Source organism: Anguilla anguilla, chromosome 1, assembly GCF_013347855.1.
Source record: "Anguilla anguilla isolate fAngAng1 chromosome 1, fAngAng1.pri, whole genome shotgun sequence".
In the NCBI taxonomy this organism is placed as follows: domain Eukaryota; kingdom Metazoa; phylum Chordata; class Actinopteri; order Anguilliformes; family Anguillidae; genus Anguilla; species Anguilla anguilla.
Window position 1 is genome coordinate 18,490,322 of NC_049201.1, and position 18,846 is coordinate 18,509,167.

Genomic DNA, 18,846 nt, shown 5'->3' on the forward strand with positions numbered 1-18,846 from the left:
AGCTTCTCCCTCATTAACGTCTGATAGATTGTAAGCGCTAAGGTGTATCATTGTGAGCAACAAATGTTGCAGGTCAAATTCAGCCTACCCTTACATCTGGTCCTGCTGTTGTGGGCCCTGTCTTCTGATGATAGGGCCTGACAAGTGCCTTTACTTTTGGTCAACTATGCAGTGCAGTCAGACAATGTTCAGGTTGAAAATAACTAATTAAAGGCTCCTTTGTGCCGTGGTTTTTTTGTTTCCCCATTTTCTACTAATCCAGGCCTTCAACAGGAAGAATGAAGTACAGGAGATCATGGATACAACTGGCCAGTGACAACAAGATCTTTTTAGGCAACCTAACAAGATGCTTTAAATATCAACAGAAATCAAAATGTCAACAGCTTACTATGAATAACTGAATATCGGTCTAACATAGCCAATCGTAGAAATATTGAATGAAGTCCTGAACAGCCAGAGCAATATAGTTTAAATATAATTTTTACAGACTTTCTGTAATCACACCCTCTAACGTATGTCACCTTTCAGAAGATGAGCATCCTGAGCAAAACTTAAGCTGCTGTGAGCTTGCATTACAATAGCCTGACAATACTGCATACTATAATTTCCTCTGGCCAACACCTCGCTTATCTCTCCCCTAGTTCCTCCCAGTCTTTCACCAATGTTGGAAGCAAAATAAGGTTATCAACACAAAACAACTTTACATTCCCGATGAGTGGTTTCCATTACATCCATTCCATTAAATTTGCAATTATGTATTGCAAATTTGGTTGAGGCTGCAAGAGCGAAAATAAAGCAGCACCCTAGTGTACAGTATACCCTCTATAACCAATGTAGGGCTCGATTTCAGATGTATAAAAAAAAGGTGCACTGGCATACAAATGAAATACTTCATACATCACACATTACGCATTTACACAACTGGACATTTTACGAAAGCAATTCAACCATACAACAGTACATCAGAGGGTTCCCTTTCGAGAACGCGAGTTTGCAGCCTGCTTACCAGCACAGACCATATGATTACAAACCCAGGTCCATTATTACGGTTCTATTTTGCCACATCAATTGAGTTCTGTTAAGTCTTGGACATCTTCCTGTACCATCTTCACAAACTCCCTTGAGCTGTAACTGGCTCATACAAAGCAGCATGTCCCTGCCCTTTTATTAAAAACTGAAACCGGGAAGTGGCGACAGCCCATATCTACAGTAAAGCAATACATTTCATCCCCTTGCCCTTGTGATCCAACACCAACTATGCAGTATTAAAACATACTTGACAGAGGAGACACACAAAGTTGTTTCATGCTGAACTGTTCAAAAGCGGTTTAATTATCTGCTCAAAAATACTCAGAATTTGACGACCCCTTAGTTCCCCATTTTCAACATCATGTGCAAAGAGACTTACATACTCATATTCTATCCACTCATGTTCTTCCCTATATGCATCTGAAATACACAACTTAATGGAAGAACGTAACAGCTGCTACTGTTGCATGCCAACAAGCCATCATCCTGAAGAACAATTTCATGTGAGGATGAGTTTGCGGCGTAGAATTCATTTAAAATGAATTGATCAGCACTGAATTAATCACAATTTTGAAGTGTGCAAAAGTCCAAATTGTTTACTTCATCTGGGAAATGAAGCGTGAGAATGTGCAAGTTTGGCTGAAAACATTCAAGCACAAGAGAATTTGAGCAGATGGTTTATTGATTTCCTGCTTTGCACTGAGAATCATTTCCCCATTTAACTGAATACATGTACTCTGCTCTATTCTGTCATCCACAAACCCTGATTGAAAAAAATAAATTATATACAAGCTGACAAACACAATTCAAAAGCAAAAACATTGTTAAGGGGTGATAGAATAACAGGGCTACAAACATTAACCAAATTTCTGAAGCAAAGAAACTCATCAGTTACTATACTGGGGAGGATGCAAGCAACTAAAGTTGATCAACAACCAAAATGAAAAGATAGATTTACAACAAATAAAATATGACCTCAAAAGACCATAGATAACTTTGTTTTAGACTCAGCTAAATGCAACATAGCAAAAACTCTTCATCAAGGTGCCAGGCAAGATAAATAATCAAATTAATATCACAATAGTAAAAAATAAAGTAAAAACTGCAACAGGAGAAAGAAGTCTAGGATATATTGTAAGGTTCTCAATATTAATTTAACACTGAACAGTCAATATAATTCAAATGTTGCTTAAAAAGATCACTTTGAAAATATAAAGAAGTTGTAAACAATCATTTCTCAAATAAGCACAAAATTATGACCTCCTCGTGATGTGAGTTTCTTCATGAGCCACAAATGTACATGCAAAAATGTAACCACAAACTCTGATACATCAGCATGCAACCAAAGGAACTTTTGTGATAGTGCAAATGCAGGATTTTACAACTGACTTTCTATTAATATCACTTGTGCAAACTCACCTTGAACATGAATGTGCTGCTTGAAATCTATTAACCCTTTGTACTCAAAGAAAGAAGCACTAAAGGGCCAAGTGTCTGCTTGCAGTACAATTCTAATATGGAAATTCTAATAGCTTTAAATGTATACTTTTTATAACTTCATTTTGATAAACCTACTGTAGCGGGAAATTAAGCTGAAAATCTTCCAAGATATTTTAAGACATGTTAATTTGCAGTAAAGCATATACGTACTCTAGTCTTATGTATATACGAGAAGGACCCTTCAACACATTTCAGTTCAGATTTGAGTAGTTACCTACGACTGAAGAGCCGCATTTTACTGAAATAAACAAGCAGAATGGCGAACTAGAAAACCTATTCAGGGGGAGTTCAGGGGGGAAAAAAAAACATTTGACGTACTACTCTGAAAAGAAAAAAATTGGATTTGTTTACAGAAAAAGAGAAGCTAGATGCGCAACAGTCATTCTCTAATGTCTTCGATTTCAAACGATCTTTTGCCTGGAGAGAATTTGGATCGCTTCTGTGGAAGCAGGGTACTTATGGTCTTGATTCAAATGCATGCAAATGTCCACACAATAAAAGCAAGGCTAAAGAGGAGGTGAAGGGTACACGCCTAAGATGCAATAGTTGCAATTTTGATTTTAAGCTTCACCTGGATAGCTGAAAAAAGATCATACTATATCATTGTCTTCCACTGAAAAGCTCAACTTGTTTTCTGATCCTAACTTGAAGTAAAAATTTGTAGACGCAAAGGCTATTTGAAAATGGCTAACTTTTATTGCACTGCAAAAGCAGTTATAATTACTAACCAGGGATAATTCAGCCATGAACTAATGGTAGTCCATGATGCAAAGCCCTTTTCCACATGTAATAGGTAGAACGTGGGGTAAGTGGGAAGTAAGACCGGAACTCTTTGAAGGTGGGGAAGGACTTTTCTTCAAAACGCTGCTGGAGGAATAATTTTGCTTTAGCTTTGAAATTGGCTAAGGCTACCACATCCATTACAAACACTTGCTCATGCATGTGCTTCTCAGGGACAGCATACCCAGAGAGGGTGATGTCATAAGGATTCAGGGTCTGATTGTTCAAATGATTCACATTCCTCTGAAAAGGAAGCACACTCTGGCTTCCCGCAGTGTGCTCCTCTGGACTTTCTGATGCCTTTGACCATTCTGCTTTAACATCTACCGTACTTTTGTTCTCCTTCTTTTGACTGAAGCCCTTCTTCCAAAACCAATAGGAATAGGAAGAGATGGAGGGGTACTTGAGTTTGAATTTTGAGAGGGAGATTTTGGACTTTTGAACCAGCCTCTTGGCTTGATCCCTCAGTTTCATCTTATGAAGGAAAGAGAGTTGGAAGCTCTTGTGTTTGCGCCTATGAACATTTATCCTGGGGACTGGCCAGCGAACCTCTAGCTGAACAGGGCAGGATTCTCCACTGGGGCTCGGAATCTTGTCCACATCTGAGCTGTCTTCACTGCTCCCAAAAGAATCTTTATACCCTGGGTTAGCCAACATAGCCTCTCTCCTCCAGTTATAGTATGTTGACCTTGAGATGCCAGGAAATCTTTTCTTGAAATTCCTGTATGGGAAGGACGTGTTCACAGCTATGCAGCTCTGCAAACATTTCTTCGCTTCTTGCATGAAAGCAAAATTCTGGGCTCGGTCCACCCCCAGTTTATCATTACTGGGCACGAGGAAGTTGGCAACACTGTCATAGTGACGTTGGAGATCACTCTCAGGGGACGACCAAGAATCCTGCTCAAAGCTCTCTCTGGATGCAGTTTCATCTCCATTTGACATCACTGTGAAGTTGCCACCAGAGGACTGCAGCTCGTGCTTCCAGGCATAATACGTGGAGCGAGAAATGTCAGGGAAGAATTCCTTGAACTGATGAAGGGGTATGAGTTTTCCCTCGTTATAGCAGGCCTGTAGGAAGTGTTTGGCCTCATACCTGGCAGCAGCTTTCTTCCGGTGCTCCTGGGTCTGCCTTTTCCATCTGTAGAAGGTGCTCTTTGTGATGTTGTACCTGTCTCTAAGACTGGAGTAAGAAAGCTGAGGATCCTGATTCAACAGTTCAAGGGTTTTTAGTGGAAGAACTTGCTGCTCACCCTTGAAGCTTCCCATTTGAATGTCACAGGCTGGGATTAAGGCCACAAAATGGTGGGGCTTGAAGACAGTCATAGACTCTAGCTCCCCTGACCACATGATATGAAGGGTTATGGACTCAGAGTCACGTGGCCAGGTCCTGGGCCGGATTACACGGTTGAAGTATGGCCGGATCTTCAGGTTGTACATGGGATAGATGGAGTAGATATTGCACTGTAGAACCGAGGCCAGAGCATAGACATGCCACATATTGGCATAGGAGCCCAGGAAACAGGAGGCTTTGACATCTGCATCAAAAATGGCCTCCAGCACAGCCATGGGCAGACTGAGCATCTCCGCTGACTCCTCGGTGCAGAGGGAAAATCGGGCTGCCTGTAGCATCACTTTGGAGTCGATCATCCCATTCAGGTAGTACCTCTTCCAGAGCAGCATCTCCACAACTGTCCTGACCTGGAGCTCAAGGCTGAGATCGGCGCTCCCCACAAGCAGCATGCTGGCAGCATCAAACAGGAGGTTCCCCTCCCCTTTGCAGGCTACAGGGAGCATGTCACCTGGTGCGTCTTCCGGGTAGAGGCAGTGTGCTGCCTGGTCAATGTCCACCTTGGCTGGGAACTCATTGCAGATGGACCCAGGGAGGCTGAAAGAGGCTAAAGCCTGCTCCACTTCCAGAGCCACTCGGACAAGTGGCCCCAGACCCACACACTCCGTGGCGTCCTGCAGTTCTGCAAGGACAGAGCGCACGACTTCTTGTCTCTGAATCATTTCTGTAACATGGAGGGGAAAAAAGAGAGACAAATATTTGGTTAGCTTAGTTCTGAGAAGGGAAATGCTTCTGGCTATCATTGAATAGTGGAGTCAATTCCTAATATTTTATCATTACATTCTGTCCACACATCAAGTTAAATAAATGTTATATAAATAACATAACAGTGCATCACAGAAAATATATTATGTAGGTTAGTGAGCTAGCCTTGTTGTATGAACATTCCTAAAATAACAGATGGCATTTTATTCCTAAATTAAACCAAACACTTGGTGTATATTTAAAGTAATACTTACATTTTCAGAACATTAATTAAATCAGGTTTGCTTGAAAACTGACTATGATATAACATCACGGTATTGACAATAAATAGGCTCAAGTCATTTGTTTCCCTCCATTTGGCATTCCCCACCTATAGTTTCACACCTGTGGGGATGTGTTGAGCTGTTTCCAGCAATGGTAGTTTTCTTGGGCTTATTGCTCAATTCTTGTGAGTGTTCATTTTTGACACTCAAAGAAATAAGCACACTTGATAGCAGATGTGTATATCAAGAAACCTGGGCTAAATTATCTCAAACCATTCAAAAGTGTAAATTTTGAAGTGCTGAAAGGGACACTTCAAAATCAAAGCTGGCTAAAGATTTATGCCTACAGGGCACTAGCAAATCCAAGCAATCACACTGCAAAAGAAAAAACGCCAAATAGTGTTTCATTGTATTCCCTCTGCTACACTATAGTGTAGAAGCTGAAATAAACCTCAAATTCATCCTGGGCAGCAGTGTAGCAACAATTTACCCTTTACCAATGTGCATGAGCAGAATTTCCATCAGTAAAAAAAAAAATCCAGATTTAAAACTACAAAAAAATGTTTAAAATGTAATTTGTGTAATTCACTTTGGATAATTACTCTCTTTAATGGCTAAATGTAAATGCATTGTAAGTTGCACTGCTCAGCCCAGCTCTCTGCTATCTTTCAGGGTGTTCAGGGTTTAATAGCCATATCTTATTTGAACATGCAGTTGTTGTGTTCCATAAATCAGAGACACAAAGGTCAGAAGGGATCAAATTGAAAAAAATGTATATTTGGGTTGGGGAGGCAACATTCAAGCTACTCAAAAGCAAATAAGCAGACCACACCACAACGCCCGTAACTACTAGTTATGCATTCATAGGTTATGAACTCATGCATTTCCATTGTACATTTTAGAGCTTGCTAAATTGCTAAAAATCTCTTGATCAAATAAGGTTGTTGAAAACATGCATATAAATTATACTCTATTTTTCCCTAAAACTTAATTTAACACAATGCAGGCTTGGCTTGTCATTCATTTTGTCATGGAAATTTCCATTTTCCATAAATGGTTTAGTTTCAGCAACCAGGTGTCCAGTCTCCATGATCATTTTGCATGTGGATGTACATCATGCAAAAGGAGTTTGTGAAACATTATTCCAAAGTTTAATGCTTGTCTGTATGTTATTGTCAGGGATTTGTGGACTCAAGCAATGAAAAATAGACTTAAAATAAGATAAATGTGCATATCACACATAGAGCTTTTGGAGGTATAACATCACTATACAAGCTGTTTTGGAGTTACTTGAGGTGTATGTCCTTGCTAGAAGCAGAAATACCCAAATGGCCCCGTACCAGCCATTGTAAAGCCAGGTAGTCAGAAACCTCTGTAAATACCTAAAATATCAATCATTGCGCACACAAAAATATGTGGGCTAATAAAAAAAAACTAAAAATCAAAGTGAACTATTACTTTAAATTGCATATCGGCCGTGTTAAATATGCATTTAAAAGAACTCTCCATAGTGACTTTAATTTAGCATCTTCCGTGTCTAAACTTCCATATCACAAGCCTTACAGCTGATCCGTCCAAATGGAAGGCTGTTCCACAAAGCACAGATAATCTCGAGACATTTTATAAGTAAACGGAATCAGTGATGATGAATTACAGAAAAACAAACAAAAAAAATGCAGAGTAAGAGTTAATCTGGCTATAATAGGTACTCGATTGCCCCCACTTAGTTCATCGTAAATCACGTGACGCGTAATCGCAAATTCGCAACGCATTGACCATTACATATTTATTAGAAAAAAATACACCTAAGAGTGTCGTTTCATTATTTTAACATGCCCACGCGTACTGTGGTTGTTCTTTTGTCCACTTTGAATTCATAGGCCTATTGAAGTCTTTTCAATGCAACATGTTGTTGGGTTGTTGGGCTGCAGTTTAAACTACAGGCTAACAAGCATAGCCTACAAACCAACAGCTGACGGCTTTTAGAGAGCATACTACAATTTGCTTTGGGGTTAACCTTATTGTAAAGGGGTACCATTACATACCACAGTTTTTGTGCGACTACACGACGAACCGTGAAACGGGCTCGTGGGTGGTGATAATATCGCTGCAACGTAGGTAGGCTATGCAAGAAAATGAGAAGTATATATTTATTTATTTCCACTCAAATAGAAATGTTCTCGGTTAAAAAATGTTTTAAATGTAACTACAGACTGAAATGATCAATGAACGTGATGAAACGTTTGGATTTATTCGTGTCAGCGTTCAACTGCAGAATTACCTTTACTTGTCCTGTTAATAAATAATGCTGAATGTTGCCGCCAGCAGGATTTAAAAAAGAACTACTCCCAGATTTTCTGGTGTAGCCCAGCTATTGTGTAGCCTACGTCAACGTTGAAGGCTGAAATTAAGCAAACTCACTGGATGGGTTTAACATCAGCTGGCCAATTAATAAAATGCAGTCACCCTTACCAAACTTTTATGGAGTCCTCGTAAAGTTCACCCTATAGCGCAATGTAGACGGCGGAGAAAGGTGGAGACAGCAATCCTTCCGACCGGTTTTCAGAGTAAATCCATTATGCGTGTGCCTTCCAAACAGGTCCACGACCAAGGTAAACTGAGAAGAGTTCAAACCGGACAATTCGGAGTTTTGAAATGATGTCAATGGTACCTCCCTCCAGGAAATTGTCAATCACCAGGTTCTTTTTGGTGTCGTCCCAAAGCAAAACAGAAAGAAATACCCCCTGTCAGAGCCAGGGTCAATTTCAAAGTTAAGTGTGAATTGGGTAAAAGTAATAAGTCCTGACATTTTGTAAACACAGCTCCTTAAAAAAAAAACTGACTCAGTCTAATACTCCGATGTAATGGATTGTCCAACATTTCTTCATACATAAATATAAATAAATAAACCCTTTTGTTAAGTGTTCATTTTGTTCTTCTATTATAGTCGGAGTATCAGAAACTTCATTTAGCTTCCATTCTTGGGACTGTATCTACAGGGAAATATAACATAATTGTTTTTTTCTTGGACATTTTCTTATACATTGCACACCTGTGAAATATTACATAGTGTGGTTTTTTAAGAGCTTCATTACTATGGCTTCAGATATTGACATTAATTGGGTAGTTCTGCAATTATTTAATTATATATGTTGGAAGTGGAACACAGGTAACAGTTGAACAATTTTGTGAGCTACTGTTCCACCAAAATATTTCTTTAATCATGCAGTGACAAAACATGATCCAGCGGTTTGGCATGCATTAAAAAAAATAAAATGTAACAGTTTTATGTCAAAATAGATTCTAGCTATTAAATAATTTAATGCTAAATTCTGAGGTGAATCATTATGCTTGTTTATAATAAATCAATATTGCACATTGATTTCACTTGGATGATGCCAATAAGCAGCTATGACTTTATTCCAATGAAATGTTTCTGTAAGTTGTTTGTGTAGCTCCTGTGAAATTCAAATGCAAACGTACGCCATGCTTTTGAAAGTTACTCAATACATTTCCACATTTCAAGAGAACTCTGAAAATTTCAACAGATTCTCTCTTTTTGAGCACTAGTTACGTGAGTTGTTAAATGGATGTCTGATAAATCTGTTTTTAGGCACTGTCAGAGCAACAGACTTCAGTCTATCAATAGAAAAATAGGGCAGTCATAACAAGGAAATGAGAGCATATTTTTCCCTCTCTGAATCTTGGCCAGGCTCATTCTGTTTGGACGTTGAGTAGGTTTCAGTGCCTGGGGATGCGATTTGCACAGACGTGGCCAGACAGGGCGTGGAGAGATGTGTGGTACAGTGCCATTGATCTTGCTGTCTCTGCTGAGTATTATTTCTAACACCTTTGAGCTGACCACCTTTTGCAAGCCATTCAGAATCAAAGCCTTTCCTCAGGTCATCTTGACACGTACACACCCTTGGTAGTCACACTACCTCTGCCCCCATTAGCCTCCCAATACCAAGCCCTGCCCCCACACCACCTCCACCAGACTAGAATCTCTGCATTTGTCCCAACTGTCCAAGCTGGGGGGAAGGAGGCTGCTCACAGCTGGACACGTAGACAACCTGGTGCCGAGCTCCCGGCTTCACTCAGAGTGTAAGGAAATCCCATGAATACTGCTTAATGGCCTGATGTGGGAAACAAGTTTACAGAGAGTTCTGGGTAGCCGTCCAAAATCTCAAAGCTACACACATGCACACATGTACAATTACTTCAATAATTGAGAGTCAGAAAACCAAAATTTGTGTCAGACATTGCCAATGGGTATGGTATCACTTTGGTGCTTGAGTTTTCCCCTGTTTGTTGACATTAATGTTCCAAGGACGGAGCTGCCTCTACTCTAAACATAATTCTTACTATCGTCCAGATAACTGTATGCTTTCGTTTCTAATTTGAATGGTTAATTGACCAGAGTGATTGTATATTCTCCTGCTGTTTTTCATATCTCTATTATTTGCCACAATTTTTAAGGGAAGGCCTTTGTACAAAAATAATTATTAAGACAGCAAATGGGAAATTTCAACACAAAGATGAAAACAGCATGATTAAGTAAGTAGTTCTGAGCAATGTACCAGGGAATTAACATGAATAAACCCCAAGGAGGCTTCCAAAACATACTCTGTGGGGGGCTGCCTTAGAGCCAATTATCCTTTTTACTTAAATAAATGAATTGTTTGAGCTCTGCCATTACTGTAAATAAGCCAGATGAAATCACTATCCTGCAATGTCCATAGTGGTAGATCCAAATGACTAAATATGCTTTTTCCACATAAAGCCATATCGCCTCCACCTTTCCCTGACTGTTATCAGATTCAAAGGATCAGTGCTAAGCTCATGATGCAGCAAACCACCATGTTTGTGTCACAGCCCGCTCATTATTTTATAGCCCCGTCTGGAGCTCCTCCAATGCTGTGAGGGGTAACTCAGAAAAAAATAAATGTGGATTTAATCAAGATCTTTTGCAATATTGTTATTTGGGACGCATTCTCTTCATTGAAAAATGATAATCCCTGTGCCAATGTACTTTACTGCTCCATTCAGAATGTGAAGGATATCCAATCACAATAGGAAACTATTGCATTTGTCCTTGTAAACTAACTTTAGGTTTGCTAAACAGTGCCCTCGGCCTGAGAGGTTGTTCTCCACCACATTTATTTTTTCTTCTTCAGATTCATCCAACAACAAAGTTTGCCTGTCACAATTAATTTACCAGGTTGAGAGTCACCAATCTCAGGAGACATTGAGTGGGTCTGTGGATCAGTCCATAAATACTTATTTGCCTGGTTGGAAGAAATGACTGTCCAACATGGAGATATCAAACCATTCTGGGAGATCAAGTAGCAAGGCTGGGTGGTGGATTTGTGTGTAAATTGTTCATTGGTGTGAAAAACATGTAGTCATTTTAAATCCAGCCTGCCCCTCCCCCCCCAAAACTAGCCCCCACTTTCACCAGAGTCAATTACACACCTTAAGTGTGCAAATCAGCTGGCCAGCCTATAGCTGGGGAGCACAGAGGAGGCCCAGCCCGGAGTGTTGGAAATGCAAATGGTCGAGCATGGGGATCGGCTCCGTCGGTCTGCCACACTGTGGACAAGGGGAGGGGGTGGGAGATCTTCAAAGATCAACGAGGCAGGTTTGAGATTGGGGGTTGGGGGAGGGGTGTCCGCATCCTTTTGTTCTTGAGCTTGGCATTGTGGGTTCCTGCACAGTCAAGAACAGGAATTTTATACCTAATGGGCCCTCTCCCAGCATGGGGCCTGTTGTTCTCATGACTGTGCCTTTTCAGTTTGGTGTGCTCTTTGTCCTGAAGGATTCCCTTGCAAAGATAGTCTTGAACATTCGAGTCCTATTTTTAGATAATGTTTTTTTTTTTGTCATTCTTCTGCTGAATCAATAGTGCCGGTAGCAGGATTGCAAATAAGACATAGTTTAACTTGTTTTACTGCTGTACTGCATATTCTGAGACATTCAGATTTAAAGTAAATCATTTTTAAAAATTTAAACTATACAGTGCCCTCTGTAATGTTTGGGACAAAGACATTTTTTTCTTGATTTGGCTCTGTGCTCCACAAAGGGCTGTAATTTCTACATGGTAAAACCAAAATGTATCAAAATACCCTTTAATAAAAGCTAAGCATCTGCACTTTAACTACAAATCAGAAATTGTGGAGTACAGGGCCAAATTAAGAAATTCTTTGTCCCAAACATTATGTTTGTGTATAAAATATGCACTGGAGATTTTGGTATGTAGCAGATGCTCCTCCCCAGTGCTTGTTATGTTCAGTAACCCACATTGTAAGAAATTAATATAGAATTCTCATCACCATTGTGTGTTGTTGTCACATATGTGCCAACATTCCTTCAATGATCTTTAATATCTCTCCACACACCACCATTATACAGAACTTGCATTTATTACAAGCTACATATCAGTGTTCTTACAGTTGCAATGTAAGCTTTTTTGCTCATGTCTAGGTGACATTAATATTTCCTCACACTACAATCTGATTTACTATGAACTTTTCTCAGTTTTTCACTCCAGAGAATAGTGATCATGGCTTTAAATAGCTCTCTACTGTATTACTCAGCCAGTTGAACACAAGGATGAAGACTTGTTACTTGTCTATTCTACAGAGAAACAACATGATTTTTATTTTTGAGGTCTGTATTGGAATTTTGCAGTTTGTTCCAGCCTTTTTAGAGATGGCATGTAGTGCTATGTAGGTAAAATCTATTTGTATTGAGTTTAACAGAAAAGAGTGATACGGTATGTTTGTCTTTCACATCAAATTTACTGGGTAAACCCTGGGTCTACTAAAAGTGGAATTCTGTTATTTCATTTTGCACACTAGAGAGCTTTTTCAGGCATTTAATAAAAGCCAAATTCACAAATCTAGCCATAATTTTATTTAATATGATGCGATATTAAATATTCCATTTATACTGTAGATGTTGCAATCCATTTGAATACTACTGGCTTTGCTTTGCAAATGTTAAAATACCCAAAAGCTTAGACTGAAGGGTGAGATTTCTGATCCGTGAACTTGTAAGTCCAGGTATTTGATTCATTAACAGTTTCTGAAAGGTTCCTTAGCCTACATTAATGAGATTTGAAGGGTATATTTGTGTGTGCATGGATATGCTACAGTTGAATGAAAACAGTCACTGTAATTCATTTTGCTGCAGAACATACCAGTAAAGGCTGGGATTTTAACTGATGCTTCAAAGAATCTCTGAGAACTGGGATAACCTGAACATTCTGAGAAATACCTGTAATCCTATCAAATTAAACTGAACGAACTCACGGATACATCACAGAAATGTTCTCGTGTGCAAAAACAAGATAACTGCAACATGCCTATCAAAAGTGCACTCATTTAGACATGTGCCTCAAAATCATGTTTTTTTTTTTGTACTTGTCCTGTCATTTTGAACTGAACATGTTTGATGGTCTGTTATTTTAAGCTTAAACAAAGGATCATGAAAAATATACAAGGAACTAATAGCACCATCTGGTGGATGGAACAGTTCACAGAACGTTTCACTTTGCTCCACCGACTTAATGTGAAGTGCTTCAGTACACTATAACACACGCTAATCACACATGCACATAGCCTGTCTTATAGGTGCAGGACCAGAAAAGGAGTGAAACTGGAGAAACAGAGTCTGGCTTTGATATGATTGTATTGCCACACATATTGGATATCATTGTCGTCCACAGACAAACTCCAAACCAGGTTATACAGTATTACATATGAAGATTAATTTAGGACTAATTTATTAGATAACAAACATGGTGGTTGGAACACCCAGGGTGTGTTCCATACATTAAATAGTTGCATGTAGCACTGTACCATGGAAATGTTGCTGAACTGAAAGCCAGTTGATACAGAACAATGTAAAAATGAGCTACTTATCTACCAATAAGACAAGGAGCTGCATTATCACAATTCGCCCTTAAATAAGCATATAACTATAAAAAATGAAGCTCCATCTTGCTAATACACTCATAAACATGATGTGGAATGTTGCTCACAAATATGCTGCGTAACAGCTATATTTTTCCAATTAAAAAAAAAAAATGTATATATAACTTTTTAAAATTATTCTTATCACCTTCTCTAGTTTCTTTTATGAAGAAATGATTATCCAAAGCCGGTGCTTAACTGGCATCCAGTCATTAGCCGCCCCAGCCAACATGGTGCCAAGCACCTTTGCCATGTTGACATGCTTACAATGCTAAAGAGAATTACTTATACAAGAAACTATATTGCAAAAAATACACAGTGAATTGCATGATATGCCACATGTTGCACAATGGGAGGCGGAGCCCAGAGCTTGTGAATTTGAAGTGACCTCAAGAGCTCAAAAAATTTCACCTTCCATTAGCCCCTCTATGAAATGTTCTGTGGTGCTTTTCCATTTGGTTTCACCTTTCATCCAAAATTCAGTAGTTAATGAGCTTCGTGTCCGCAGTAGGCAACCCCTAAACAGCTGGCACAATGAGCCAAGCTCCTTTGCCTTGTCAACAGTGAAACAAAAGATCGTTACCTCTGCAGTGTGTTGCTAAAAGTTCCCAAAGCGCTGCAGCATTTAAATGCACTGTCTGCAGTCATTTCCAAGCCTTCAACGTTAGGAAGTATCACGGTTTATTTGAGTTCTGCGAGGTTTTAATGATGGCATATTCAGTTTCGAGCACAGAACTTTCTTGGTCTGGTTTCCTTTTTCCACCGGCAGCGGGATTGACCACAGCATAGGTAACGGTGTCCTCACTCTCTCCCTGCATACAAATAATATATTATAGCAGGTGTACTGCAAAACAACAGCGCCGTAAAAACAGAATTTAGCTGAAACTTATATTTATTCACCTTGTTCTGATCGGTAACTGTGTGGCTCTGTGAAACATGATTATGTGCCGTCTTCCTTTGAACTAAGAAATTAATGGGAAACGTTAGTATTATAATACAAAGCTAATCATGAGATAGTTCAGTTCTAAAACTAGGACTGATTAAGATAGTGCCTTACCTGTTCTTCTCTTGCATATCATGATCAATATCACAATCAGGACAACAGCTACACATATAGCAACTCCAAAGCCAATCCAGACATCTCTCATATTTTCATCTGAGACAGGGCACAGACAGATTTTGTGGTCAGTTTCTCCAGCTATCCATACATTATCTACACCCACTTATCTTGAGCAAGGTTGCAGGGATAGTCAGTTTCCAATAATTCAAATGTTTTTTTGATCCAGTTTGACAACATACCATAGGTCTATCATTTCACTTTGTTTTAAAAAGCTGCAATGTCACATTAACCCTCCTCGTTCTCATCTATTGCATGCCCTTTAATGAATTAATTATGACTTTTATAAATTATGTTAATGGATAGGAAAAATGGGAATGGAACTGACTTACCACTCATGCAAGAAACAATGAAAACTCACTATTACTATTTTTGGATGTTCGACTGATACAAAGAGAGGAAAGAATATATGGCATTGGGGTTCTCATTTGGCCTCATTCACGAAACGTGTACAATCACATTTGATCGCAAACTGCGCAAGAACGTTTCCATGAACATTTCAGCATTTACACATTTTTTTTCTTATCTGTATTTGTTAATGACTGTTTCCTTATGCTAATCACATGAACAGGATTGCACATAAAATTTACAGTCAGCATTAATTATCTCATACACCTGGGATATGCACAAAAACAAAGGTACGCACATGTGTCATTAATCCAATATTGGTTTTTCTCAGGAACATTTTTAAGAACAAAAGTAAGAATTAAATTAAGAAAGGTTTTGGCCCAATAACTTTAATAATGTATGTAAGAGTGAACCTCATATTGATGAAAATATTATGAAGATGAAAACTGATGAAAAACATAGCTGACCCAAGTTTTTAAAATTATGTTTGCAGCTAAAATATTCAATGCACACAAAATAAATAATTTTGATTTAAAAGTACATACTGTCCTGATACTATTATGAATGGCAAGTGACTTCTGTTATCTTCTAACTAAAAGGAAAGCCAGCTCTTACCAGGGAAGATGGTGGTGTAACTGTGTGAGGCCTTCAGCTTCCCCTCCTCAGTGAGCTGGCATCTCCACTTCATGTTGCGGTCTGAGCGCTCAAGTGTCACAGTCAAACTGGAGGAGCATTCTGACTCTGACAGCTTGTACCTGTTTCCCTGCAGTGGGTATCCTGTCTCATTAACCCAGCTCACTCTAATGCTTTTTCCACAAGACCCAGGGCTGTGGAGTTTACAGACAAGAGTAACTGTACTACCAATCTTCAGCTCTGTCACTGGAGAGGACGCAGAAACTGAAAATGAAACATGAGATATAGTTACATGTCTGCACGTTCTCAGAAAATAAATGCATGAAGTTGATTTACACAAATAATTATTTTAGTAGGAAATTACACTATTTTAAAGTTAACTGCATAATCATTTGTTAACTGCATTCATACATCATTCTGAAAGAATCTTACAAATTCCAAATGGAAATACTTACTGTTGAGAATAGACAAGTTAATATCAGAAACATCGCTATAATTATTGTTACTGTGATACAGTCGACAGGTGTACCGTCCAGTATCAGCCGTGGTAAGATTATTAATGTGCAAAGAACAATTAGTTCCCACTCTCAGCCTTCTAGCTATCTGTTGATCTTCAGCGTTGACCACTCCATGAGTGACCAATTCAATAGAGCCTGGTGATCCACGGCTGTTCCAGGTCCACGTAATTGAGGGACAGTTAAAAGAGCCATGATGGTTGCATGGTAAACTGACAAGCTCTCCTGCACTGGAGTACACTGTAATTTCTGAACCACTGACACCTGGGGAAAATAAATAAAGCCCATTTAAAACAGAGCTCAGTGATATTCAGGTTACAAGATACAACATAATTTTGAACAAATCAATAAATCTGGTTTAAAGAGACAGATAGCATACCAACTGTTTTTGTGTTTAGAAACAGTTTAGTTTTACAGAAACAGTTTAGTCGCTGACACAGTGAGGTTGATGAGGAGGCAGAAAAGCACACGTCAGAATAAAAGGGCATCTTTTATCAAAGTATACAACAACGTATTGTTCCATCTTTCAACCATTGCACATTTGTGTTTCTGATGATATGCAAAAACAAGAAAACAAACTAGAAAGAGCTATTTGGACTTTTCGAGTGAAATCTTTGACACTGACCAAGTTTTGACTGAGCTATACCAAAATATAATGTGCGAAACTATGCAATGAAAGTGGATAAGAGAGTGGCACGCACTGTAAGAAATGCAGCATTTGTGAGAACTGGAAGAGTGTTGTTGTGTTCTTGTGGTATTTTAATACTTAATATTTTGCATTATGATTATTTTTAAAGGCATGTAAACAGTAATAAAGTAAACTTAAAATTGGTAAATCTGTCTGTCCTCCAACAATATTAAAAATGAAACCATCTTCCCATACATTCCTTTACATGATTCATTACTCTCTCTCTCTCTCTCTCTCTCTCTCTCTCTCTCTCTCTCTCTCTCTCTCTCTCTCTTTCTCTCACCTGTAAAGAGGAGTATGATGTTGAAGAGTAGCCATGGCAGGAGTCCGGTCAGTATGTGCACAGGCATTCTTACTTGCTGTCTTCTCTCTTCTCTCAATTCTCAAACTATATCATCGGTGCAGTTCAGTGTCAGCGCATGAAAGAGGAAGGTCATTTCCTCAGTGACGCAATATGACTTCAGTGATTTTGTTCTTTTCTCAATTTTTTTTTGTAACCAGTTGACCCACCCCACTTTAAGTATGAAAAATGTCTCTAGTTTCAGTTATGGATAATGCAAACCAAGTCGGCTAAGCTAAATGTTGGTCTTCTGATCCATCCATTCGGATGAAAATGATTTCCTTTGTACATACTATTCTGTTGCACTTGTTTTCCTCTTTCAGTACAAAATGAAGGATGGGTCAGACAGTGGAACACAACTTTACAAGCTATTTTAATACACTGCTGTTCAAATCCACATTGTGTTTGTTACCAAATTTGTGTCAAGATAGGATGAGATGAGGGTGTCAATAAATAATAGTCGTTTAATGTTGTTTTACTGCACACACAGGAGAGTGTTTTTGATCTGTTGGGCTGTTGTCAGGAGGGTTTTCTTCACCATAGAGAGTATTCTCCAGTCATACACTACAGTGGTCTTCCTCGGTCTATCGGGTCTTTTGACATAATTGAGCTCACTAGATGTTTTTTTCTTGTTAATGATGAACCAAACTGTTGACTTGGGCATGCCCAGGGTTTTTGCAATGTTCCTGATTGATTGATTTTCATTTCTGAGCCTTATGACGGCCAGCTTAATTTGCATCGACACTGCTGTCTCCCTCATGTTGTCACACCCCAACAACAATCTCCAAAGGCAATTGCAAAGTCTAGAATCAAAACTAGACATCAACAGCTCTCTTCTGCATTCACTAATGACACAAATGAATACACCTGCCTAACGAAACACATCTGTGAAGCCAATTCAACAAATACTTGTAGTACCTTAAAATGGGGGGACCATGTACAAAAGGTGTTGTCATTTCTAAACGGTTCATCCGATATGGATGAGAATACCCTCAAATTAAAGCTGACAGTCTGCAGTTCAAGCTCAATGTCATTGTATCCTTTCAAACTCAAAGTGCTAGAGTACAGAATCAAAATAACAAAAAATGTGTCACTGTCCAATGAATTATGGTGCTCACTGTATTTCCGAAGATGGCCTGACATTTGATTTGGAAGAGTGAACACTGGTGTACAGAGGTTCAGTTCTTTGTGCTTGCCTGCCTAAATTGACTGATCTCACTGAAGATTCTTTGAGCATCAATATGTTTTTTTTAGTTGTTTTACAAACAAGGTATAACAGTGTCCGTATGCTCACTAGATGGCCACTAGATGGTCATTTTTTTATTTTTTCTGTTTACCACTGTGAATGACAGAAGTTAAAAGGAAGTGGTTATATTTCCTGACAAATAGAAAGGGAAGTGAAAATCACACACAATCTATGTCACCATGTTGCATTGTTTTTAGTCACGCTGGGAAACTGTTAAATAGCCAACTGCTCAGTAAATTAACCCTATATGATACATTTCTCTTGTGCATTTCTGCCTGTTCAATATATATATATATATATATATATATATATATATATATACATATACGTATAATATAAAAATCTCACTTCCCTCTTG

General features: G+C 38.8%; 2 protein-coding genes across 4 annotated transcripts in view; both read right to left on the reverse strand.

Annotated features, from left to right (window-relative positions):
• Positions 1-1,690: 1,690 nt before the first annotated feature.
• Positions 1,691-8,295, reverse strand: vrtn (vertebrae development associated). 2 transcript variants are annotated; one of them, XM_035388861.1, is made up of 2 exons: positions 8,098-8,295; positions 1,691-5,321 (listed from the first exon to the last, which is right to left on the reverse strand). In XM_035388861.1, exon 2 carries the CDS (start codon positions 5,317-5,319, stop codon positions 3,268-3,270), a length of 2,052 nt encoding a protein of 683 aa, XP_035244752.1. In that variant the 5' UTR covers positions 5,320-5,321; positions 8,098-8,295; the 3' UTR covers positions 1,691-3,267. The 2 variants fall into 2 exon arrangements, with proteins under 2 accessions (XP_035244752.1, XP_035244760.1); XM_035388869.1 differs by lacking the exon at positions 8,098-8,295 and adding an exon at positions 7,907-7,990.
• A 5,777-nt stretch (positions 8,296-14,072) lies between these two features.
• Positions 14,073-18,846, reverse strand: part of LOC118231755 (lymphocyte activation gene 3 protein-like) — a 41,986-nt gene continuing 37,212 nt past the window's right edge. For both annotated transcript variants that reach the window (XM_035425951.1, XM_035425945.1), the window contains exons 4-5: positions 14,502-14,563; positions 14,073-14,413 (exon numbers count right to left, since the gene is read on the reverse strand). In XM_035425951.1, the coding sequence (XP_035281842.1) occupies positions 14,276-14,413; positions 14,502-14,563 (200 nt within the window). In that variant the 3' untranslated portion in view covers positions 14,073-14,275. The remainder of the gene's footprint in view (positions 14,414-14,501; positions 14,564-18,846) is intronic.

Bases quoted from the DNA above. Each gene is read 5' to 3' on its own strand.
- vrtn (XM_035388861.1), bottom strand. From the start codon at position 5,319: ATGATTCAGAGACAAGAAGTCGTGCGCTCTGTCCTTGCAGAACTGCAG.